Here is a 27,115-nt window from a genome sequence, read left to right on the forward strand (position 1 = left end):
TTCCCTCAGGATCCTTAATGTTTCTACAGTAATCTGAAAGCAGATACATATATCTAGGTGAGTTTCTTTTGAACTCTTACCATATCTGAAAGCTGTGATAACCAAAGGTGATAACTGCCTATTATCAAGAAGACAGCAAAAGATGCTTCCCCTTTGTACCAAAATGGGAATTACTGCTTGGGGGAATTGGTAGGGTCATGATGAGTTAGATATCTGATTTGAAGATTAACATATGGTGATAGACTTTTCACTAAAACTTCTTTTCACGAAGAATGACTTTCTTTAGGGACCTCATAAATACTTATTTGTAGGATTGCTGTTTAGGGTTAGAAATAATGCTCCTGCCTTGCATTAAGGTGGACACAAGTGTGGTGGAAACAAGCAGGGCTGGGGGAGCTCATGCATAGCCCATGTTACTCTATTGTGCTTTACAGGTTCTGATTTGTCAACAGTGAGTTATTCTTGTCAGTTCTTATTTTTACTGGGTTTCTCTAAAGCCCACTTTTATGTCTGCCCGTTAATCCGCTATGTAATTTCAGAAGGCAAAATTCATGAGGCTTGGAGCTAATTTTGTTTCTTAGATGCCCTTAGATGTCTGGATGAAAGTTGTGTTCTGACACTCGATTCCTTCCCTAAAATTCATTCCCAGCATGAGAGTTTAATGATCTATTTACTTTAAAAGTTTGCCTTTGGGAGCAATGATTAGCCTCGCTAGCTTCACTTAAAAGAATAGACTTTCATTTCACTAAGTCTATAAAGCATTTAGAAAAAGATCATTGTGGGCTTTGAATATAGAATTCATACAAAATGTGCTGAAGCCCGTGCCTCAGCTATCTGTAGGTAGAAATGGTCCCTCTATACATCTGTGAAGGATGAGGCTCACAGCATCCACAGTGCAGAGTAGATTCCACTGCGAAAACACAGGGAACTAGCCAGAGAGGCAGCCTGTATGAGGACCAATTGTGTTTAGCAATAAAATGATGATTGGGTAATGACATTTACATGATACAATTCTTAAGTGTGCTGATCATGAGTCACAATCTCTTATGAATCTTATTCTACCATTCATAATCAATCCATCAGATTATATATAACTTATTAGGCTAGAAATGCAAACATTCATCTCATGCAGACCTCTCAAATTTGTCCCTAGTTTTCTTTCACTCTGAAGTTTTGAAACATGCCATACTTCATTAATTAATATGAACAAGTCCTAGGGATGGGTCAAACACTCAAATATGAAGAGATTGTTTTCTAACAGCAGAGTGCAGCATTTTGCAAGGTTGTAATTTTGCAGTTGTAATATAGATTCATTTGTGTTAAGCTGTGCTTTTGTGCACAGATCCTGTAGCTCAGTAGGAATATATGTAAAACCTTTTCTGTTCTCACTCTGACATGAATATTCTTAAAAGCCTCAGTAAAACAGAAAATCAACTAGTTGACTGAGACCAAGTTCTGGATTTAGTGAGAACAATGGCAAAGTGGATTTTGGGTGGGGATAGACTGCTTCCTTTCTCCTTCTAGTTGTCAGTGTCTACCCCAGAGCCACACTTGCGGCACAAGATTTCAGTGTCCTGGGTCAGGAAGCCTTCACCCACCAAGGAGACAGAGCACTTTCCACAGTTGAAGCATTCACTATGCCACTGGCGGTCTTGAAAGCAGATGAACTTGGCACCTCTGAGACCTGTGAATGATTGGAGACACAGAATCGTCATTCTTTCAAGGATCCCTTAAATTTCTGTCGGGTACTCTTGTAGGAGTGAACAAGAACATGTAGAAGCAGACAACTACAAAATAAACCCTTTTCCCTCCCAGCTTTCTGTTCAGGTGAGATTTTTCAGACACTCCTCTCTCTCTCCCTCTGTCTTCCCCCCCCCTCACACTCACACTCCTTTATAAAATGCACCAAGATTGCCAGCCAAGATGTAGCTCATGAGCAAAGCAGTTGCCTACCAAGTGCAACCTCAGTACCAAAAAAGAAAAGACAAAAGAAAAATACAGTTAAAGATTGCCAGCCAACTTCTGCAATCTACAGAAGTGAGTGAGTAGAAGCTAGATAAATATATCACCTACTTTTCTAAACATTTAATCGTTTCAACTAGGTAAGGAAATACAATTAAGTGCAGTGGGCAGACAGAATAGATTTTAAAGTCAGATATGTATAATTTTATTTGCCCTCTTTCCAGGTGACCCAGTTTTCTTAGTTGTAAAATAAACACAAAATGGAATAAATGTACATTTTCAAGACTGGTATTTGGTGTTTTAATGATTTTTAGTTCTCCTCCCTCAGTTTTACCTGGAGTAAGTGCTATGGTTCTATAATGGTTTATAACATACTTTCTAGAAATCCAAAATAGAAAATGTCGTCCATTGAGTTATCCTGTAGTGGTAATCTTATTACCTGCCCAAAGACAACTTGAGTTTAGGGTTCTCATGAAGATCTACAAATCTGACCGCTCCAGCCTCTGCAGCACCCTATCTAGTGATGAATTTCTATGAAATGCCTCATTAACTTTTTCCACTTTAACTTGGGCCTCATTTGAGTTTTCAGTGATACTCAGATCTCCATCTCCTCTATGATTTCAGGATACACATCAAGGAATTGATTTTGAGGAGTTGTAGAAAAGAGAAGAAGAGTCTGGGATAGTATAGACTCTTCCTCTTTTGTACTGATCCTTGGGCTTGAATTCAGGCCCTGGGCATTGTCTTTGAGGTTTTGTGCTCAAGACTAGTGTCCACCACTTAAGCCAGAGCTTCACTTCTGGTTTTTTGGTTTTTAATTGGAGATGAGAGTTTCACAGACTATTACCTGGGCTGACTTGAAACTTCAATCCCCAGATCTCAGTCAACTGAGTAGCTAGGATTATGGGTATAAGCTACTGGAGTCCAACAACATTTGGGTTACTTTTAGATCTAATAATTTGTTCTTGATAATCTTATGCTTCACCTAGCAATGTCTTTCTGTTTGAACTTAACAAAGGTTGGTTTAGTCATACTGAAAAGAAGTCATCAAAAAGAGTCACTTAGACATAAGTCTGTGATAGATCGGAACTGAAACTCATCAAGTTGAGGACTTGCATAGGCTGTCTGAGAACATGATTAGATAGGTGAGTTTCTAGAGTTCTTTATGATTTCATTTTCTCATTTACCTATTAGGGCACCATTTTTTCCCAGCCCATTTCAAGAAAAGTTTATGATAATTTGGGATTTCAGATTGCACTAATAAGAAATTAGGGTTCCAGTTTCTGTAGCTAATCTGGAAGCTCCATTTTTCTAACTTAATGTCATGGAGATAGTTTATTCCCTTAGCAGTAGAAGCTGCCAGCTATACAAAAGGCAGAAGAATGTAGTGGTTAGAACTTTGTTCTCTGGAATCAAATAGGTCTGAAATCATTAATGCAAGTCCTTGTAACTATCAATGAGGTAACTAACGCAGCTGAGTAACAGAGGCATACCCCATTCAACTGGGCAGCCACTCCGCTCTTTGTGATGGTGATCTCACTCAAAGAATCTGAAGGCAGCTTGTCCCTTTGCTTTTGTCATCAAAGATGGATTTTTAGTATTCATTCTTGTTTGTTTGTTTGAAATTATGTGTAGGCCAAATAAAACCTGTCTGCTGACTGGACATAGCCAATAGACAAGAATGAGAATCTACACAACATGATGTCCCTGTACAGATAAATACAAGTATGACTTATCTGGGTAGTTTAGGCCTTTCTCTTTGTAAGTGGATTAAAGTCTCCAAGTTGGGATTTGCATGGAAACTTTTCCTTCTTTGGAAGATGAATGTATGCCCATTTTCTGATATGTTATGTGTATCTTTGGAACTGGAGGGAAAGTCTTTAGTTCTCTGTTACCTAATCCAAACTAACAAAGTGAAATACGGTCTAAGAACACTAGCAATGGAGAATAGATACTGTCAAGTTATGAAGTAGCTGCTGGTTTTTCAAATACTGAGCTAGCTTCAGTTCTTTAACTGCAGGATTAGAACTTTAGAAGAAATAGAATATGTTTTTTTTTGTTTTTTTTTGGTTGGTCGTGGGGCTTGAACTCTGGGCCTGGGCGCTGTCCCTCAGCTCTTCAGCTCAAGGCGAGCACTCTACCACTTGAGCTACAGCGCCACTTCCTAGAATATGTTTTTCAGAGCATTATCAATCTAACATTTATCAATTTACTATTTATGTTACTTTTGAATTATTTCTCATCTATTTTGTTTTTTCCAGGACAATGCTATGTTGTTTTCTTTCATCTAGTCATAAGTTGATCATAAGTGGATAGAAAGAAACAAGAGTAGCACATTTCTTAGAAGCATCTTAATAAGTTGAATTAATTCTTGATATATGCCACTATAATCACTGCAGCATCAGATAGTTTTCAGAATAGTTACACTTCATTAACTCTTACCCTTTGTTTGGAACTAAGCAGAACTCTGATTTCTTTTTTTGTCAGTCATGAGGCCTGAACTCTAGGCCTGGGAGTTGTCCCTCAGCTCTTCAGCTCAAGGCTAGTGCTCTACCACTTGAGCCATAGCACCATTTCTGGCTTTTACAGCTTATGTGGTGCTGAGGAGTTGAACCCAGTGCCTCATGCATGCAAGGCAAGCACTCTTCCACTAAGCAACCTTCCCAGCCCCAGAACTCTGATTTTTTTCTTTTCTTTCTTTTTTTTTTTTTATTGGTCTTGGGGCTTGTACTCTGGGCTTGGGCGCTGTCTGTGTGCTCTTCAGCTCAAGGCTACCACTCTACCACTTGAGCCACAACACCACTTCTGGTTTTCTAGGGGTTTATTGGAAATAAGAATCTCACGGAGGTTCCTGCCTGGGTTGGCTTTGAACCATGATCCTCAGATCTCAGCCTCCTCAGTAGCTAGGATTACAGGTGTGAACCATCAGCGCCCGGCTTCAGAACTCTGATTTCTTAATATCATTCTTTCCATGCAGTTTGTTAATCAGATTCAAATTAAGCTTTATTAAGGTTTGCTCTGACCTCTTAGCTCCTTCCTTTTTACTCTTCCCTTGACTTTAGAGACTGTAGGATTGGATTTTTCTTTTTACAGAGGATAAATACACATATTGTATTGTCTTTTCCTTGAGGGAGTCATGTAAGTTACAAATGGGCACCCATTTGTGTTGATCCCCAGAAGGAATATAATAAAGAAGGTTTACATTTTCACTTGCATTTTTGATAGTAACTAGATTTCATGTTACAACCCTCTAGCTGTGTTCTACTAAATCCTATTCAACTGAAAAACTTACCCGTGATGGGTTTGGTACAGGCTGCGCATTTCTTGGCATAGAGGTGGCTATAGCAGTCCAAACAGAATGGGTAATCATCTCGGGACATGAACTCCTCTTCACAAAGCTCTTTTCTACAGCCACTGCACAGAAAACACTCTTTGTGCCATATCTGGTCACGAAATGTCACTCCACCTGTGGTTATCACCTGGCAAAGGATGAGAATGGCTGTAAGGGTGAGTGCCATTACGGTTCAGAGCATTCTATGGTTTTCTTCTGTGTTTACAGCTGGTGCTTTGCAATACGATAGCCTGATGATTCTAGGATTTCCTTTTCCTGACAATTTCTCTAATTTTTGTTTATAATCTGTGGGAGAAACCAAAGTTTACAGGAATTGAATATTGCTGGAAACAATTATTCTAATATTTCTCCATCTGTGGATCAGAAAACACTCAGGACCATTTTGGACTCCTGCAGCTGAAAAGAAGAAATTGGGGATTTGATTTATCTCAACTTCTCTGAGTTTTTTTTTTTAATTTGGGTCTTCAGAGATCTGCTATTAGAGCTAAGAAACTTTTTTTTTTCTGGGGGGAGGTCCGGTCGTGGGGCCTGAACTCTGGGCCTGGGCACTGTCCCTCAGCAATTCAGCTCAAGGCTAGCGCTCTACCACTTGAGCCACAGAACCACTTCCGGCTTTTTTTCTTTTTGCTTATGTGGTGCTGAGGAATCGAAACCAGGGCCTCATGCATGCAAGGCAAGCACTCTGCCACTGAGCCACCTTCCCAGCCCTTAAGAAGCTTTTTATGCCATGTTCTTATATTAAGAAATAACTTTCAAAGGTGCTGAAAACAAACCTGCTATTCCTGAAATTTTACACTAGGTCCAAGAATATCCAGCAATAGAAAAATCCTGAATGGAACTGGTGAGGACTGTCACTGGGAAATATTGATTTGCATTTCTTTTTTTACTTAAAAAAATCTACAAATGGTTACACAAGAGCTTACGATTTATCATAGCTATTTATATGCACAGTGCATCAAGTTTTCAACTTCCTTTCTCAGCTCTGTATATCACCTTTACAATAAAAATAAAAATTAAAAACAAGAAATATTTATCTTATAGAAAAATTTATTTTAAAGTGCTTTTATTTTGTAATACTATCAGAAATTAAAACACTTTTTTCTGTAGAAACAAAGAATAGTATGTAAATGGAAAGGAAAATAGCGTGTGTTAAAGTAAAGCAATTTAAAATATCCCCTACTAACTTCAAACGTCTTTATATCAAGCACAGCAGAAACCATGGTTTCTTTGATTTGTCTGGTCAAATGATCAGCCCATAATGTTTACAAGCCTGATACCAGTGGTTTACGTCTATAATCCCAGCTATTCAGGAGGCTGAGATCTGAAGACCTCCATTCAAAGCCAGCTCAAACAGGAAAGTCTGTGAGACTCTTATTTCCAGTAAACCACCAAAAAAAATCCAGAGCTGTGACTCAGTGGTAAGGCACTAACCTTGAGCAAAAAATCTCAGGGACAATGTCCAAGTTCCAGCCACAGGATCAACATTTAAAACAAAGAAAGATTTGAAATTTAAGAAACTGATCAACAGCAAGATGAAACTTGATATATGCACCAGAATCTGTTTAATTTAGAAGAAGAAACTCCTGAACATTAAAAATAAGTTGCTTGTGAAGAGGTAGGCAGGCATAAATAAAGCTGAATGTCTAATCTTGGTTTTTACCACTGACTGATGTCAGGATTCCTTATGTATTTTATCTGGCAAGAGAAAGACAATAATGATTTTGCATGCAATAGATGACCAATGAAGAACTGAAAAATATGTTTAACTCTATTTAAATCCTGAGGTGGAAGTGGTGCTGTGGCTCAAAGTGGTAGAACATTATCCTTGAAAGGAAAAGCTCAGGGACAGCACCTCGGCCCTAAGTTCAAGCCCCATGACCAAAAAAATAAAAAAATCCTGAGAAACTTGAATTCAAAGCACTAGGTTAAAGTCACTTACTTTTTAATGGAAAAAAATTTTAATGTAGCACAATGAAATCAATGGGAAAACATTTAAGGTAAAGATCTATTGTCAAGTAGGTTTTTTTTCTCTTTTTTAATCATCTTTAGTTTGGCTTGAAAAGCTGTTTTACTTTCAGTTGGATCAAAATAGCTTGTTTTCAGATTTTCTTGAGAAGCTTGTCATTTTGAAATTTAAACAGAAAATAATCTGGCATGTCATGATCTATCTGCCTCCCAACATAAATATTTCATAAATTTTTATGAAATATTCTATAACCTGCACTTTGTCCCTAAGCTCAACACTGCAATATTAGAGATTTTCCTTGGTTACCTCTTTACAGCAGTGGACAGATTATACTTTTTCCAATGAATTCTAAGATAATTCTCACAAATTTCATTAATATTTTAGCCTTAGTTAACAAAATGAAGCCTAAAGCTTGCTACAACAGTAAGATTAATTGACTAATTGTATTTCCTGTCTCTGCTTTTGAATGCATGTCACTGACTTTGGTAATTCAATGGAGCTTTGTATATTACAGGGACATGGGTTCTGACTACTGCCTATAATAACATCGCCTTGTAGAGGCAGTGTTCCTTCCAAAGTAATGGAAGACTTTCAGTATTAGGTGGTTTGGCGTCATGTTACTATCCATTGTAATTCTCTTATCATTTCAGCATAATTTAATAATTACAACTTAGAAAAATACATATTCCAAGTTGGTCCAAATGCAATAGTGATTTTTAGTACAGGTAAAAAATTTTTCCTCTGCCTTCTCCCTTTCTCTTTCCCTGCATCTATGTGAATGCATATGTTTCATTATGCATCTTTAGGAAATGGAATGGCACTTCTACCTCTTCAAATGCAAATATACAAATGGTTTTAAGGGATCTACCAAAGGATCCCATAGATAAAAAAATGCTTAGGAACCACTATACTGATTTAGTGTGATGATGTTGTGTGTGTATGTGTGTGTGTGTGAGAGAGAGAGAGAGAGAGACAGAGACAGAGAGACAGAGAGACCGAGACCTGGGGCTTGAATGCAGAGCCTGGGTGCTCTTCTTGAGTTCTTGAGCTGCCTAGCACTCTGCCACTTGAGTCACAACTCCACTTTTACATTGGAGAGAAGAGTCTCCTAGACTTTTCTGCTCAGGTTGTCTTTGAACAATGGTCCTCAGATCTCAGCTCTCTGAGTAGTTAAGATTATAGGAATGAGTCACTGATGCCTCACCTATAGTGTCATTTAAACTTACGATGTGTCAAGGATTTCTTTGAGAACATCAATGTATGTATTTCATAAAACACAGACCGGATTTCACATGATAGTCATGAGCCACTTTTCATATGAAATCTTAAGAAGCTAAAATGTTAGACAATGTTTGTCTAATTTTCCCCTTATTAGAAATATGATTTGAATGAGAAACCAAACGAGAAGGTCTTTCATGCCTCTGGAACAGGGAGTACAAAAGCGTTCAGTTTGCCTTCTTTGTACTTTTGTTGGTGGTGGTAGTGGTGGTAGGGCTTGAACCCAAGGCCTGGGCATTGTCCCTGAGCTGTTTTTCACTCAAGGCTAGTGCTCTACCACTTTGAGCCACATCTCCACTTCCAGTTTCCTGTTGGTTAAATGGAGATAAGATTCTCACCTACCTTTCCTGCCTGGTCTGGCTTTGAACTGCAATCCTCAGATCTCAGCCATCTGTGTTGCTAGGATTACAGGCATGGCCCACCAACACCTGCCTCTTTTTGTGTTTTTATGCTACTAAATTTCTTATACAATCCATCTTCTCACTTGCTTAAGCCTACTAATCTAGTAGAAAGCTTCAAGCCACAAACCTATTTGCATTGCTGAAAGAATACTGGAGGAGATCCCAGTGAGATCCTTGGTGAATCCATGGGCAAACCAGTTAACACCAAATGAATCACAATTTATTTCCTAACAAATATCCTGCATTGGAAGACAAATGTGCCCTCTCCCAGAACACTTGCAATCTTGTATTAGAGCTGCAAATGAAACTTGAATGTCGATTACTTGAGTTGTTTAGAGAATCTAATATCCATGTTCTAGGAGGAATGTTATGGATGTGCTAAGTAGGTACTCATTGTAGCAGCTAGGAGTTTAGAGAGTTGTTGAACTTCAAAACTAACATGAATGTGTTGGTTAGACAGAGAGCATCAGTTTACTCCAAACTGCAGCAAAATACTAGTGGTAGATGAGGTCCCACAGCCTTCCTCTTCTATAGATAATTACCTTCTTACAAAAGTTGCAGTAGTTAGCAAACTCCTTCTCAAAACATGGCACACAATAATTGCCAGTCTCTTTGGAGATCAGAGGCTTTGTTCCTATTGGTTGTCGGCAATGCTCACACACAAAGCACGTTTCATGCCAGTAGTTGCCTTTAAATTCCATTTTGCGAGAACCTGAACTCCAAAAGAAAGAACCTGTTAGTGCAAGTCCAGTATAAGCTTATTTTCTTTGAGCAAATGAAATTATCTAAAATACATTTTAAAACATAAAAGCTATAAGCTAATTGTCCTTTTAGGAACATAATATTTCCAGAGTTTCAGGAACATTCATCTAGAGAGAGAACACAGCCATGACAACAACGAATCCCTCCTTTGAAAGAGAAGTCTTGCAGGCTTTGTGCGTGCTGCAATGTAAAGATGTGAAAATATTTTAAGTGGAGACTCTAATGCCTCATGATTGAGATAAAATGGGCCATAATAATCATTACAGGAATGTTAGGAACGCCCACTGCTGACTCCAGTGATTTGTGTTGTATACTTCTGACCTCTGAATTATTTGAGTCTTTAATGTGTGTGTGTGTGTGTGTGTGTGTGTGTGTGTGTGTGTGTGCATAAGTGAGTGAGAGAGATACGAAGAGAGGCACAGAGAAAGAGGCAGAGACAGAATGACACTTTTCTATGCTTATGTTTGTAAGGATAAAGATAAATTCCAAAATATAGTGAATCAACCTTGCCAAAAGTGTGTGGCTCATGTAGTAGAGGGTCTGTCTAGCAAATGCAAGGCCCTGAGTGCAAAGTCCAGTACTCCTGAGAGAGACAGAGACAGAGATAGAGATAGAAGAGAGAAGAAACTTCAAAAACAAAAATTTAGAAAGAGTAATGTAGATGGGGAAAATTGGGTCAAAGTACATTATATTCATGGTGTAAGTACCACAACGAAGTCCTTTCATATAATAAATGTATGCCATTTTTAAACATCAGCTTATCAAAAATGGATTGTTTTACATGGGCCCTTTTCTTCCCTAAGAGAGTGTGACAACTGACTCTCAAGCCTGCTTGTAAGTAGTCAAAAGTGATGATTGCCCTCAGTCTCCCTCTTCTAATGCTATTGGTCTCGCCTAGCTTCGGGGGACTTACAGTACTTTATTCTGCAGCTCAACTTCTGGTTCAAAATGTTTCTGAGAATGAGGTTTTATGAAAAGAAAACACTGTACATTATCATATCATTGGGGATCACTGTAATTTACTGTTCAAGGATAATGAATGAATAAAAGGTACATGAAACAAAATGTTGAGATGGAGAAGCCTCTGTCAAACCCAGGGCATTGTGGCTCACTCAGCTCTTTATATGCTGGTGTTTATTGAGAAGCATGCAGTGTGGGTGGGAGCCCAGCTCCCTGGGGGTCTTACCCGGCATGATGGTCCTCTTGCAGTGGAAGCACTTGGAGGAGCACTCATTGGAGTAGCACTCTGTGCACAGCAGGCGCTCATCCTTGGCAACAAAAGGCTTCTCCACCAAAGAGTGATTGCATTTGGTGCACCGGAAGCATCCTTCATGCCAGTGCCAGTTTTTGTAACACAGATCCTTGCAGACAGCAAATTGAAGTTAGTCTAATGCATTTGCAACCACACAAACCATTTTATAAGCTAAAAGTGAACACCCTTGGGACTTGCGCATAGTAGGCTCTGCCTCCAGTTTGGGGGAATTTGTTGTTGATAGTGTTAGGTATTGGGAAGAGATTTTAGGAGACTGGTGTAAGGATGGAACCCAGGGCATCTTTCATTGATCAATAAAGGACGTTGGAAAATAAACAACTCTGCTGCTCTTTCTTCACATTTTTTTTCTATCTTCTCTTTCTAACTACAGAAGAGGCTTTTCACATGTTTTAAAATTCTTGGCTGCAAAATAATACCACCTAATTAAAATAAATGAAAAAGAAGAAAGTAAATAATGAGCATTAGAGGAAGAACGGGTGGTAGGTAAATAAGTTTAATATGTGGAGATTAGGGAAGATAAGGTTGATAAGTTAGAAATTTGCAAAGGGCAAATTGTTTTATTTTTATTGTTGTGTATATGTGTGTGTATGTGTCTGTGTGAGTACTGGGGCTCAGTTTTTTTTGGTAATTTTGTTCAAGGCTGGCTCTCTACCAGTTGAGCAACTCCTCCAACCAGCTTTTTACTGGTCAGTTAAAGATAAGAGTCTTAGATTCAGCTGCCCTAGCTGGCTTCAAACTGCTGTGATTCTCAGATCTCAGCTTTCTGAGTAGCTAGCTTATAAGTGTAAGCCAATAACACCCAGGAATATTTCCAATCTTTACTCCTCCAATTATTTATGTACTTATTTATACTCTTGTTATTATGAAAGCAACTTTGGGAAGTAGTTAGTTTAACCACTTTAATCTTTTAACATCCTAAGCATGGAATTTCTGTCTTCTCTTTTATGCACATACACACATATGCACATACACCTACTTTACAAGATAATATTAAGATTAAAGAATGCATTTTGAAGTGGCTGGAACTTGATTAATGTTAACGTTGAGGATCTTTTATGCATAGCAACAAAGAGTGTTAAAATAAAGTCAACACAGGTGGAACAGAGGGAACTCTAAGTCATTTATCTCCAGCACATAGCTGTAATTCTGTGCACTGAGGTGAGCCCTACCTTTGAATCAGATTCAATGGGTTCTTTGCACTGCTCACAATAGTTACAGAAGATGCGATCATAACAGGAAACGCAGTACAGATTGTCATCCTTAAGTACGTACTTCTTCCCAAGAAGGGGTGCTGTGCAGTATTGACAATCAAATGGAGACGTCATTTTGGTTTGACTCTGTGAATAAGAAAATGATTCTTATATTAAAAAAAAGAAAAACTGTGTTTATACATGATGAGCAATCAAGACAATGTGAGTCAAGTACTTAAATAGATGTATATTTTCTTATTCATAATTCACTCATTTAGGAAAATATTCTTGTAGTCATGGTGAAACTTAAGAGTGACAGAAAAAGACTGTTTTCCTTCTTTTAGGCCGAAACACAGAAAAATGTTTTGCTAGAAATAACTAAATAAATAAGCCAGCACTCAGGTTGTGGGAAAACATATTCATGATGAGCTACATATCACTGAGAATGTGATTTGTGTGGAAATCAGATGGCCAAAGCTCAAGGATATAAATATGAACTGGTGATGAGGGCTTCCTTGATTGTCACATCACCTATCATTGTGGAGAGCATTGGAAGGGAAGGGAGATGAATACAGCTGTTACTCTCCCCCCCTTTTCCTCAATCTTAAATAGGAATGCATGATCAAGTGCGTTGCCATATTCTCATCCATGCTATTTCTCAAATCTTTTTGGCAAGAGACTGATGGCTGTCACCTGTAACCCTAGCTACTCTGGAGGCTGAGATCTGAGGATCATGGTTTGAAACCAGATCCAGAAGAGAAGACCATGAGATCCTTATCTCTAACTAGCAAAAAGCTAGAAGTGAAGTTGCGGTAGAGTTCAAGAGGTAGAGGACTGGTCTGAAAAACTGCTAAAAGCAAGGGCACAGAGCTCTGAGTTCAAGCTTCATTATGGCACTAAAAAAGTTATTGGTTATGAAATAACTAATAGAAGGCTTTCACATTCATCCTGAAGTCTTCTTATATCAGGTACCCTCTGTTGGAACAGCCTCCTTACCTATGGATTTAACCTCCTTCAATGTCTTGATGACTCCAAAACCTAGTTTTTGATCATTCTAATCCTGGACAACTCTTAATATCCAACCAAGCTAACAAATAATATGTAGAGTTTAGTGAAGAGCTATAGGTCTTTGTGATAACTGTTGAGCAAAAGTCAGATAGGGGATGTAGATAAAAACACCAAAGGCTATGAATATCTACATTGTTCTTTAAGCATTAGGGCTAATTAACGTGTACAACATGAATAAAAATAACAGCATCTTACCAAATGAAAAACTACTATGAAACAATGCCAGGGTGGGACAAGAATTCTGGTTGTTGTATAAATTTGATGTCATTAAGAGAGAAAATACAGGAAGGTGTAACAAGGAACAAGAGACATTGTACTCAAAATATTTTTATGTTGAATTGCAACCCCTTTGTTCCACTACTTAAAGACAACAAAGAAAGCAATGATTTCAGAGGTTTGTAATTAGATATGAGTATGAAACTGAGTCTGACATTTTCTATATTAACAGAAGCAGTATTTATTGGAATACGTTCATTGGAAATTGACATTTATAATTTTTGATTGATTGGAGTATTATATTAAAATATATGAAAATTTTCAAATTCTCTAAGGAAAAACATTTTTAGTAAAAAGCAGAGGATCAGTTAATCAATATGATGCTTTCACAAACCATTTCAATGCTATTCTCAGATGTTTTGCCTTCTTGTTTTAAAGACGAAGTTCATAGCATAGTGCCTGGTTGAGTACTCATCATTAATAATTCTGATATGACACTTTTGCTATATTGCTACTCATTATTAATCAAAGGAAAGACTGAGGATTTTGAATATGTGTGGTTTTTCCCCCCCAGGAAAATTCAGACTAGAAAATTCCCAATGGGACACAGCCAAAATTATCTACAAGGAACATTGAATTCCCTGTTTGATTAGTTCTACAGATACATCCCTTCCTAGTGACCACAAACATTCTCAAAGGGATACTTAGGACTTGGAAACAGCTGGAAAATAGATCTTATTCCCTTGAAACAATTTAAGTTTCTATTTACATTTTCAGTGACCAAGTGTTTATTTCAATAGTAACATAAAGCTAATACTTTTACTTTCATCACTTCATATGAAAAATGTCCTTTTAAATACCTACTTGCATATGACCATGTAACATACTTACACATGACCATGAACTCCAAGACATGGACACAAGAGGTTTTTCTTTGTTGTTGTACCCTGGTACTGTATATAGATTTATTTGAATTAGGGAAGGGAAGGGGAACCACAGAATGATGAGGCAATGGAGAAAGGGATAGCAGTGATATACACAAGACAATATATTGGAAATAATCTGCATTACTTGGGGGTATATTTGGGGGTACAGTTGGGGGAGGGAAAATAGGAGAAAAATGAGGGAAGGCATAACAAGTTTGACAAGAAATGTACTTACTTATGCTCTTACTTATGTAACTGTAACCTCTCTGTACATCACCTTGACAATAAAAAATTTAAAAAAGAACTTCAAAAGATAAAAATAAATTGTTAATTGTTATTTAATTTCAGCTGTACATCATGAAGCATGGCCACTCTGTTTAGGTATGCTCAAGCCAATAGCATCTTATAAAGCTTATGAAGAAATAACAAAAGATATTTCAACAGAGGTACTATTTTAATTGTCTGTCTTGAACAACACTTTAATTAAACAACATTATAATAGCTGGATCTTGTCCATTGATCTGGCCTTAAGTCTAAGTGCAGGTACAATATTGAATGGCACTTTCCACCTTTCATCTCCATCCTAGCTATATAATAAGCTTTGTGGCATGGATTCTTAACAAAATGAACAAAATTATTAATTTTCAGGGAAGAGTAAAGTCACTCCTTTTTCCATTCTGTTCTATACATGCAATGCCAAAGAGTTGGGTATCAACAGAATTGATGCACTATCTTAAAATCTTGTGATTTACATCTATGGGACTAAACAATGATATCAAACATTTAGTCCGTGTCAACACTTTTACTGTGCTGGACAGATGCATAGATTCACAACAAGTGGGTATTAGAGTCTGTCAAGCAGGACACAGGCAAGGACTTAGATGCCACTTTTGGTCTCTTTAATATGCTCTTGCTTACGAGGCATCCTACACTATTCATTTAGTCAGGAAGTCAATAAATATGTGAAGTATATGCCATTTGCAAAGTAATCTGCTAGCAGCTGTAAAGCACATAAAATGCATTCGATTTTTATCTTATCTGCAGAAAGCTTAGAATCCATTAGGAAACAAAGACATTTTATAAATAACTAAATAAAAGTTCAGAAGTGATAAGGAGAAATGGAAGGTAATAAGTACTTAAACATTACAATTAAAAATTATTGCCCAAAGTCCACTCCTACTCTAAATTGGAAATTGGGGCGTTAGAGGTTGAAGATAAGTATTTTTTTTGAGTTGTTAAATGAAACGAAATGTTCAGTGAGGGTAGAAGTCTCCCAGCTGAAAGAAAGGGAAAGGATAAAGGATGATTACTTCTAGCCAGGAAAGATTGAGGAGTAAGTAGAAACACCATTTGAATGGCAGTGAGACAGCTATTCTGGATTGACTTTCTCAGCCTCTTCCAACTCTTCTCCCACTAATTATAGAGATTAGAGAGATGATAGCATCTCCTGAATCCTTTTACAGACTTACTATTCAGGACACAAGTTGGCCTGGCAAATTGGAAGAAAGATGTGAAATAAAAACCATAATGAACTTTACAACGTTGGCGGCAGCAGGGGGAGAGGAGAGAAGGGGTGGGGGGGAAGATGGGAAGGGATGGTAAAGGGAAACAAAGGAGTAGGCAACAATGCTTGATAAGAAATGCACTCATTACTTTGCCCATGTAATTGTAACCCCTTTCTATGGTATTTTCATAATAAAAAACCCCCAACAAACAAACAAAAACGTCCCTGGCTGCAGTTGATGGCAGCATGCTGGGTCACAGAGTTATAAGTGGTTTCTACCCACCCAGCTCACGGAATCAGTTTCCCAGGGCCAAGCAGCTAGTGCTAGACTGTGATTGACAGTCGTGGTAGAATTGGATATAGTAAAAGCAGTTTCCTGCTCTGGAGAGCAAATCACAGGGGGGAATGGAAGTGGAAATGAGGAAGGAGAAGTTTCAAAGACCCTCAGAGAATATTACAAGTATTAAAAATGGCTTCCAATATTTCTGCTTCCTGAGTCCTGCACAGTGTGTTAACCATTGTGCATGGATTTTCCTTATGTTCTCACCAGTCCATTGGAAAAGTATATTTTTGTTATTCTCAGTTAACAGAATAAGAACTCACACTTACAGAAGCTAACATCACTTGGCTGATGAAAATGTTGGCTCCAAACTTCAAATATACACATGAGAGAACAGAAGCCTAGGATGTTAGCCCAGATGAGCCTCTCTTTACCTGAAAATTCAGGGAATGGTATCTGAGATGAAATAGCAGAATTGAGAAGACAATTATGTGTGTGTGTGTGTGTGTGTGTGTGTGTGTGTGTGTGTGTATGGCACTTATAGACAAGGACCAGTAATTAATTCTAACTGGCTAGTGGGGCATGAAAAGGTAACTATGGAGGTTCCAAAAGAAAGACTGGAACCAGGTTATCACTGGTTCAAGCTTTAATCTAGTGAGTAATTTTTTCTGTTGACAAAATATAGTTGTTGATGATTTATAAGTATAAGTATAAAAGTTGAGTGATTTTGACACAAAGGATTACATAGGAAAGTAAATTAGAAGCTTATTTTTAATATTATGTTTAATCAGCAAATAATATACCTTCTATATAAAAAGTGCTGTTTTATTTAAGGGAAATATGAAGGAAAATCAGTGTGTGTATGTGTATGTGTTTGTGAGTATACTTTTAACAACAACAAAGTCAGAAAGGAAAGAGAAGAGAAATACAGAAGGAATCTGGAGGGAAGAGAGAGAAGGAAGGAAGATACAGAGAGACACAAACCAAAGAGAGAGAGAGAAAGAGAGAAAAGACTGCATAGACCATGAAAGGAAGCTAGAAAAGAACATTTGCATATGTGCTCACATAATTTCAAGAAGCAAAAATTATAGTGTGATGGGTGAGGATAAAACTTGGAATCAAGATGGGGAAGGATGGAAGTTAGAGGTGATCAGAATGATGGTCATAATGATCTCATTTACAAAACAAAACCAAAACCATAAAACAGATTGTATGGATATGACAGAATTGTGCCAAGACTCAGGTGTGGTAAGACTTAAAAAGTAGATGATTTTCCAAGGATATTGATAAAAATTATATTAAGTGAAGTGAGCCAGACCCAAAGAAACATAGCTCCCATGGTTTCCCTTATTTGCAATAACTAGTATATGTCTAGGACAAGCAGAAGTCAAAAGTTATGTACATACAACCATATAACCTGATGGTAAGTGAAATGAACTCCAAGATAGGGACACAAGAGATTTTATCTTTCATGTTATTCTTTTTAATGTATCTATAATGTACTATGCGACTTTTTGTTTCTTTGTATGTTTTTCTCCCATGGAACAATTCCTGTTGTCACTGTATTTGATTCCAGTGTCCTGCATCTTGTATATACATTTTTTTTTAATTTTAGGAGGGGAAGGGAAATAACAAAATGCTGAAATAAGGATACAGGTTGACCCACTGTAACAATGAGATGTACAAGATGAACTTTACAACTTGAGGGGGAAGGAGTTAGGGAGGTGGGGAGAGAAGAGATGATAGGGGAAAAACAAAGGAGGGGGTAACAATGCTTGAGAGGAAATGGACTCATTACTTTGCTCATTAACTGTAACCCCTCTGGTACAGTATCTTTACAATAAAAAATGTATTTTTTTAAAAAAATAAATGAGCCTGGAAATCAGAGAGTCATCTTGGGATCTTACAAATGGGTTCCTAGTAGGACTAGTGTGCACTAAGATGGGAAAATGGAAAAGAATCTACTTGGGACACCAAACTAATTATGTTTATATACATTAATTCTGAGGAACTGGACTAGCAGGGCATCAAGTTGAATATTAATGAAATTGATCTGAAGCATTGTATTAAGCAGGGAAGTTTAGTATTTGTCTCAGCTGAGTTACTTAATGGAGCTGATGAGATGTGATAACTGAAGGTAGGAAATGGAATGTGATGATCAGAGAAAGTTGCAAGTGTAGAAAAATAGAAAAGGTAAAAGATGAGCTCGTAAATGAATATATACTGTTTGATGGGGAGGCAATAAAGGAGATGGACAAAGGACCACCGTGTCTTGGAAAGCAAAGTAGTGAGAATATTAAGAAAAGAGTATATATTAATACACATTAAAGTATTGGCAGAAGGTAAAAGATGTTTTTAAAAAGTCATTTGAAAACACTTGCAGATGTCAGATTTCAGAGTCATTTCAGCTGCTGTTGCTGACAGATTGTAAAGGTACACATACAAAAAGTGCTTCTAAGAATAAAAACTAAAGTAAAATGCATCAAAGAGCTGACAAGAAGGGAATGTCTCAAAGATCACAAATAGATGGAAAGCAGTAAGGTAGAAAAGACGTCTATCTCAGGAGGAACTTCAATTCCTAGAGAGGTTTTCTGAGCCTCGATGACATTGGTAGTATTATATACTGGACTTCTACTAACTTAAAGCTCTAAAATCATTTAAGTGACATAGTCCAAAACAAAAGTGGGTTGGTCGCGCTAAGGGAACACAAGAAAATGCTGTATGAAAATTTCTAACTTAGGCTTGCCAAAAAAATTCCAAAGGAAAGTTGAAGAAAGAATAGGAATGAAAGACCTTACATCACATGCAGTTACATACTAATAAACATTATAAAAATTAACAGAAATAATTTGTGAAGTTAAAATGTAATATTTTACTCATACTGAGCAAAAAACATGTAGGCAATTAAAAAGTTGATTCTTCATTTCTGTATTGTTTGAGTCAACTAATAAATTTTTCATGTTGAATTTTTAATGCTCAGTGCTTCTGACACACTGAACTTTTTGTGGGTCATTAAAAAACACAAATAGAAATACAATAATTGAAATAAAAATAATTTTGTTATGCCAAAAGTAGAGAGGGAAAAATTAAAAATCAGGGCTTAACATGCCAGCCAAAATACATATAACTGTGAGAAATAGTCTATAAATATTTCTATTAAACATTCTATAGACTTTATAAATATTCGATAAAATGATATTTAAAAATCTGTATTTGCAACAAATCTTAGTTAGAATCCAACTGAATTCTAATTAACTTAATATGCTTTTTTTGTTGTTGGTACTGGGACTTGAACTCAGAGCCTGGAAACTGTTCCTTAGCTTTATTTTGCCAATGCTGTTGTTTTACCACTTGAACCACAGCTCCACTTCACACTTCTTGGTTGTTAATTGGAGGTAAAATTCTTATGAACTTTTCTGCTCAAGTTGCATTTGAAGCAAAATGCTTAGATTTCACCCTCCAGTGTAGTCAGGATTAAAGGTGTGTGCCACCAATGTCATATTATGGTCAACTACAACCCAATCAAAACCTGAAAGTTAGCTCCTGTCCTTAGCCATGTGAGTGAAACACTGTGTGGGGGAGGGGTGATAAAAATGATACATATGTCTTTAATATCTAGTGAATGAACAGAGTACCACTTTGAAGTAGAGGACTATGGACCTGTTACCAAGAAAAATGAAGGCATTTTCTTTGTAGTGTAACTTAAGGGAGTTGTATTACCATATATCCTTTATTCTAAGCATCACTATAACTTACATTGATTTGATCACAGCCTTCCATTTCCTATGGAGACAGCAATGCCCATAATCACATTAAATATAGGTCTTACAGTAAATTATATGGAGCAAATGGTAATTAGTCCAATATGTGCTTTGCTCTTGTAAATACATTAAAAAACTGCTGTAACCATTACTTTCACATATATGTACAAGTGCATTTTTCTTTAAAGTCTGATGGGATTTCTGGCTTAATTTTCATCTGTTTCTTCAAGGTAGCTTCACTTGTGTAAATGTGTCTGTGCTCACATCTAGGAGTGTTAAACAACTATACCACTCACTCTTGTCTTTCATGGATTCTGTACATTTGTTTCTGTGTTTCTATCAGGAAGAACTTGAAAGAATTAAAACATGAGTAGTGTAGGAATATTGAAATGCTACTGGGAAATATTAGGGTGAAATTTGAAGGCTGAAATTTGTTTGGCTTATACACAAAACTTAGATCGAAATGGAAACTGGATAAAATATTTTATCTTGGTGAGTTTGCTTTCCATGATTTTCTCATTTAGAATGAAAAGGGCGGCAAGTGTCTGATGAGCAGCCAAGAGCATTTTTAAAGCCTTGTTAATCAAAGTATACTGTAGTATTCTCTCTTAAGGGTTATGGAAATCAACTGCAGTGTAGAAGTAGCCAACACACCTAGTCTGCTAAGGCAGATGCATGCATTCTCTTCTCTTCCCTGCACCCCCTAGAGCCAAGCACGTAGCTATTACATGTTCTTGTTCTCTGTTGATAGCTCAATTTCCCTGAGGAGTTCCATAACATCTTCCACAATCCTCAACAAGATTTACTCTCAGATTCATTGTTTTCTTTCCCCAGTGAAAGAATTTCAACAGCCTTTTCTCTAATTATATGTTCTGTCATGGTGAAGGGAGAACCAACAGGGAAAAAGACGAGAATGGAGGAAGAGTGAGCAAATGCTTATTCATTATATTCAATGCATGTTTAAAAATGGAACTAAGTAGCTTGTGAGTAGGCATGGAATGGGAAAATATGGAGAGAAAAATGAAAGTAGAAACTCTGATTAAGATGCATTATGCTCATAACCTGACTTGTGGAATTGAAATGCCTTTGCATAATAAAACTAATAAAAAAATAAAGGCTAAACTCAATTGCTTAGCATGGAGATCCTTAGCTATCTTCTCTCTCCTTTCTCTCCTTTTTCCAGTAACTTCTAATGAATGACTGCTTCAAAAACATTATGATCACCCAATTTTTTCTTTCTGTTACCTCATTCAAACTGATGTTTTCTTAATCAATAAAAGTCTAGTTAAAAGTCTTATCCTCAGGAACATTGTCATTTCTCCAGTGCAGAGTAATTAGTCTCCTAAATTGATAGATGTTTTTATCTTTTGCCACATTTTGTAACAGTTGTTCTGTTCTGTGCATTTCTTTCTCCCTCCGTGGATTGCCCTTTAAGAATGTGTCTCTTACTTCACATTTGTATCTTAGGAGGCATAGTAGGATCTCACTAAGCATTTTACAAGTGAATGGCTGGATGAAAGGAAAGCTTGGAGTCTGATACTCCATATACCAAGACTAGTACCTAAGAAAGCACATTTTCAAAAAAAAGAACAAAGGATAAAGACTTGGATATGAAAGAAGAATTTGCATGGGATATGTCTCTTGATAATGCATTAATTTATATCTATTATATGTGTGGCAGAAATGTCAAAGGAGGGGGATGGGAAGGAGGCTCAGTGGTAGAGCGCTTGCCTTGCATGCATGAAGCCCTGGGTTTGATTCCTCAGCACCACATAAGCAGAAAAAGCTGGAAGTGGCTCTGTGGCTCAAGTGGTAGGGTGCTAGACTTGAGTGACAGTGCCCAGAGTTCAGGCTCCACAACTGACAAAAAAGAAAAAGAGAGACAGAGACAGAGAGAGAGAGACAGAGAGAGAAAGAGAGAGAGAGAGAGAGAGAGAGAGAGAGAGAGAGAGAGAAAGAGAGAGAGAGAGAGAGAAGGAAGGAAAAATGGCAAAAGATTAAGAACAAAACAAGGTTCTGTGTGGTAGTGAGAATTCTTTCAGGATGGTGACCACTGAAGACCATTGAAGATTATAGATAAAACAAAGCAGAAAAGTAACAATCTGTTGCTATAATTAAAAGAATTTCCCCCTAAACTAAAAGCAGTGATAAACTACAGTTAAACTGAACTCTTTGATATGTTTTGGAGTCTGAACTGGCTCTTGTGTTCTGTATGAGTTTGTAGAATTCCTTGTCTTTACCAGTACTGCAAAGTAATTTGTATTCACTATGTTAGCACAAGTATTGTTGATGTAATGAGCCACAAGACTGGAGAAGATTTAGCAGAGTCAAATGAGATATGAGAAAAATAAATCTTCCAAACTTATTATTAGTCTGTGTAAACTAAGCCAAGTGGACTAAGCATATGTTCTAGAGCAGAAAATCTTCGATTTCCCATGCTTTAAAGCTAAACAGGACTCAGAAAAACTAAATATGTTCTACTTTTGTTTCTTTTCTTCCATTTCTTCTGATTATGAGGTCAAGGTTGCACAAAGCTATGTGCTTCTATTTGTTTTGAGTTTGTAACCAAAGACTGACTCAGAAGAATATTGGCTCAAAAGTCAAAAGCTACCGATTTTTGATAATAGTTGTTTTAGCATTGTATTTGATTTGTTCATTGCTGTAGAGGCCATTTAACTCTACTGGCCTTTACATTTTAACTGTAAACTATGAACCATATGCGCTGTCTATGATCTCATGCAAGGACTATATAAGAACAAAAAAGTCATGCTAAAATCAGCTGTAGGTATCCTGGGCTCAATGGAAAATATTCAGTAATGACCATAGTCTACACTTTGAAGGAAGAGGCTATTTTCTTCTTCTTCAAATGCTACTTTTAAAAAACTCAACAAACAATCTTAAAAATAACTAAAGCCATAACTTCAGGCCATCAATCAAAAAAGTAACCTAAAACAAGCATCATAGAATTGGGGTGGAATGTTTGATATTAGTCTCTAGGGATGTACTTGCAAGGTCAGTTTGTTGGAAGCTCAATGTCTTGTGTAGAGAGGTCAAACATGAATTCTCTTGAGGGCTGATGAACTATTCTCCCATGAAACAAAACAGCTGACTAGAGCTTTCCATCTGGGTAATCAGTGTTCTGTGGATACTAACAAAGCAAAGTAAAATAATAAAAAAAAGGACTTTGTATAATTTTCTTGGACCAACTACATTCAGAAATATGCAGTTATGGTAGCTATTAGTAAAATAGAGGCAAAATATAATTCAAGATAAAACATAAGCCTAGCAATGTTGCACTATAAGTAGTAAAAATGTAGAAAACTCTTTTAAAATACATAAGTTTAACATGATTTAAATTTTTTTTTCTCCATAAGCATATAAACAGGTTTTCAGGACAAGAGTCTTGCCCTTAAAGATAAAAATGAATTATCTGCATCTGTCCCTTAATAAATCTCAATTTTCAGCTTTAAAACTCATCATCAGGTTTGTGTCTACATTCTGATCCCAAAGGAGCCATAATCATTTTAAAGGATGTAAATTGAGTGTGTCCTCCTACTCTATTATCTTGTACAGATGTTCTGGAAAAGCAAGTGTAGTTCCTACATGGTCACAGGGACTCCTGAAAGCTTACCTAAGGCTTTGTTATACACAAGGAACTCAGCCTAGAGAGATCATGTACCTAACACTTTCACATAGGTCAGCACATCATTTCATTTGTAGGAATCACCAAATTGACTCTATTTCTACAGGTGAAGTCTATAAGAATGTGAGCCATATCAAATGTGAGCCAGTAAGGGGACCCACTCCTCTCCATGTTTCTTGGGATATTCAAGAAGCACTCTAAAATTCCTTGCAGGTTAACTCCAGGTTTTTTATTTTTATTTTTGTGATAGGTCATCCTTTCTATTTGGAGACCATTGTTATCATGTTCATTAATATGATGTTGGAACACAGACTGTAGCTTTCAGCATTGGGGAGAGAGGTTCATTGACTCTTTTGTTTCACACTGTCTCCTTTTATGTAATAACAAATACAAGTTCAGGGGCCTGCCTTATTGACATTGAGACTACTGAGGAAGGGCCTAAACTCTAACCCAGGACACATCTATCAGCTAAATAATTCATCAGACCCAGGTATCTGGGTGCAAATGGCCATGTGGAAAAGTATGCGATGATCTGGGAGAAGCTCATGATAAAACTGATGGTGATTTGCGAGCAATTCTTGCTTTATGGAATATGAAAATGATGCAAGGCCAGGGAATAGGGATGAACATCCCTGCCTTGTAATGTCCTTCTTGGGTTCTCATATTCCCTTCCTCTTTCCATGTAGAAGGTGGTATGCGTCTTTTCCTTGAGTTTTAAAGATGTCTGGACACATTGGCCAAGTTAAAGGGTATTTACATCCGATCTCTCTACAAGTCTACCAGCATTGTTGCTGAAGGGTATAGGTATGGAGTAAGGATTCACCCTAATGTTACATTTTTTCATTGTGTTCTCAAAAGCAGTGGTCCTTGCAGTATTCAGACTCTCGTTAGTCTGCAGAGGACTAAAGAAAATAAAAGTCGATTTTACTCATCAGAGCTCTCTTTCACAGATCTGGGGGATGTCCAACTCCAGATACTTGGTGAGGCTAGCATACCACTATCAGAAGGGCTCATGAGAAGGTGTATGCACTCTTTGACATATGCATTAACTTTCAAATCTACTTCCAAATCCTTAACTTCCATTGATAATTTTCAAGATTTTTGGGGGAGGGGGATAAGTCATAGTAACTTTATACTAGAGTAATTTAAGAGGCATTTTGACAAATATACATATATATAATTTTAGAAAGCATATTTATAGATGATGTTTTATAGCAAACAAGCTAAGACATATCAAACTACCTTAAAAGGATTAGAAGATACACAAATATGAACATTGTTGAGGAGTACAGAGAAAATACAGTAAGGATAGTTGGAAAATGACAAATATTTTAAGAATATCTATCTACCTATAATTTAGTATTCTAATAGTTCTGCAACATTAGTATTTATCAAAACCCAGGATTCTGGTGGCTCATGCCTGTAATCCTAGCTACTCAGGAGGCTGAGAGCTGAGGGTTGCAGTTAAAAGCCAGCTTGGGCAAGAAAGTCTGTGAGACTCTTATCTCCACTAAACTACTCAGAAAAATCTGGAAGTGGGACTGTGGCTCAAGTGGTAGAGTGCTAGCCTTGAGCAGAAGAAGCTCAAGGTAGTGCCTAGGCCATGAGTTCTAACCTAAGGGCTGGCAATTCAACAACAACAACAACACATACACATACATACACACATAACCACACACACATACACACACAAAACCAATTTGGCTTCCTCTCAGTTAATTTAAAAATATCTAGAATCATTTTTTTGGAGGGGGGGGTCCAGTCATGGGGCCTGAACTCTGGGCCTGGGCGCTGTCCCTCAGCTCTTCAGCGCAAGGCTAGTGCTCTACTACTTGAGCCACAGCGCCACTTCCGGCTTTTTTCTTTTTGCTTATGTGGTGCTGAGGAATTGAACCCAGGGCCTCATGCATGCAAGGCAAGCGCTCTACCACTGAGCCACCTTCCCAGCCCCTAGAGTCATTTTTTTTGTGTTTGGTGGTTCTCATTCAAGTCTAGCACTCTATCACTTCAGCCACAGTTCAACTTGTGCATTTTAGGGGTTAATTGGAGTTAAATGTCTCCTAGAGTTTTCTTCCCAGACTGACTTTGATCCATAATGCTTGGATCTCAGCCTCCACAGTAGCTGGAACTAAGTAATGAGCCACCAGGCCCTGCTAAAGTCACTCTTGAAGAAACCACAGAGACAGCATGACGAAGAGACAGGAAAGGCAGTAAGATTTAGTTTTTACTGCAAAGCCTTTTTTATATCTTTGGAACTCTGCATTTAGTGTGAAAGTTGCCTATTTCAAAAATTGAATTAAATCTTCAAACATCTTTTCTCATTGAATCTCTTATCTTTATCACAGAAGGGAAGGACTAGAGAGAATTCACTTTCAGGGTGTTATTCTACCAGTATGAAAACTAAGTTCAAAAGACTATTTCTAGTATTTTCCCCCCAGAGAATTGAAGAAAACTACAATACATCATTCTAAATATAATCTTGAAAATATTTATTAGAGAATTTTCACACTGTTAATCCAAATGAACTTTACACAATATTTTTTAAAATAATAAATTAGCAATGAGTAGCCTACTTCAGACAAAGTTTAGTTAAATAAAAGTGATAGAGTTCCTTTAAAATTAAATGCTCAAATTTGTTGCCGGTTTAGTGACCCATTTAAAAACATTCTTATATCTGACACTATTTTGGTCATTTTGCAATTTATGACTCAGCTTAACTCTGTATGATATTTCCTTTTCTTAAGAAGAAAGAATTTTCACTCTGAAACGAACTAGTTGTACAACTATTTTCTGCAAATACTTACTGAAAAGGAAGAGGAGAAGGAAAACTTAGGGTGGGCAGGGGAAGAAATAAGATGAGAAGGGAGAACAGAGAGAATTGTTAGCAAAAAGCAGGAAAAAGAAATCCTTTAATTTATGGTAAAGATACAGACTCTTAAGCTTAGTCATGTTTCTTTTCCTTTCAACATTTTAATTAGCATCATTTAGTTATACATGGGGATTTCCCTTTCACAAGTCTATCATGTATATAATTATCTTATTTGCTCATCCTCTCCAATTTCCCTCAACTCTTTTCTCCCTTCCCAAAACAATCTCAACAAGTTTAAATGTCCCTTGGAATTGATTTTTCCCCCCTTCTAAAAATACACTTTTAATCCAAACTCCTAATTTTCACAGGACCACTAAATCTAGGAACTGGGGGGGGGGTGATTTTTATACACCTAGTTTTCGACTTAGCAATTCTCAACTAACAAATGAGAAAAACTGAGTTTAGTAATTTAGTGGTGGCACTTCTCCTCTCCCCCCCCTTATATCTGATAATACAAAAAGCAAATATGCTTTAGCCAGAATTCAGGATTACAGATATGTATGTAACAGAAACCATTTTTCCCTTGGTTTTTATTTATAGATGTTTGCTATCATCATCATCATCATCATCATCATCATCATCATCATCATCACCACCACCAACAAGATTATTTGCAAAGAACTTTGGCTACTTTAAGATTTTTTGAAAGAGAAAAGGATGAAAG

The 27,115-nt window shown here is 37.1% G+C and overlaps 1 protein-coding gene across 1 annotated transcript in view; it reads right to left on the reverse strand.

Moving 5' to 3' along the window:
- Window positions 1-1,447: 1,447 nt before the first annotated feature.
- Fhl5 (four and a half LIM domains 5) overlaps window positions 1,448-27,115 on the reverse strand; it is a 33,671-nt gene continuing 8,003 nt past the window's right edge. The window contains exons 2-6 of the mRNA XM_013016654.1: window positions 12,164-12,329; window positions 10,908-11,082; window positions 9,502-9,671; window positions 5,255-5,441; window positions 1,448-1,684 (exon numbers count right to left, since the gene is read on the reverse strand). Of these exons, the coding sequence (XP_012872108.1) occupies window positions 1,521-1,684; window positions 5,255-5,441; window positions 9,502-9,671; window positions 10,908-11,082; window positions 12,164-12,329 (862 nt within the window). The 3' untranslated portion in view covers window positions 1,448-1,520. The remainder of the gene's footprint in view (window positions 1,685-5,254; window positions 5,442-9,501; window positions 9,672-10,907; window positions 11,083-12,163; window positions 12,330-27,115) is intronic.

This window comes from Dipodomys ordii, unplaced genomic scaffold (genome assembly GCF_000151885.1).
Source record: "Dipodomys ordii isolate 6190 unplaced genomic scaffold, Dord_2.0 Scaffold32, whole genome shotgun sequence".
NCBI lineage: Eukaryota > Metazoa > Chordata > Mammalia > Rodentia > Heteromyidae > Dipodomys > Dipodomys ordii.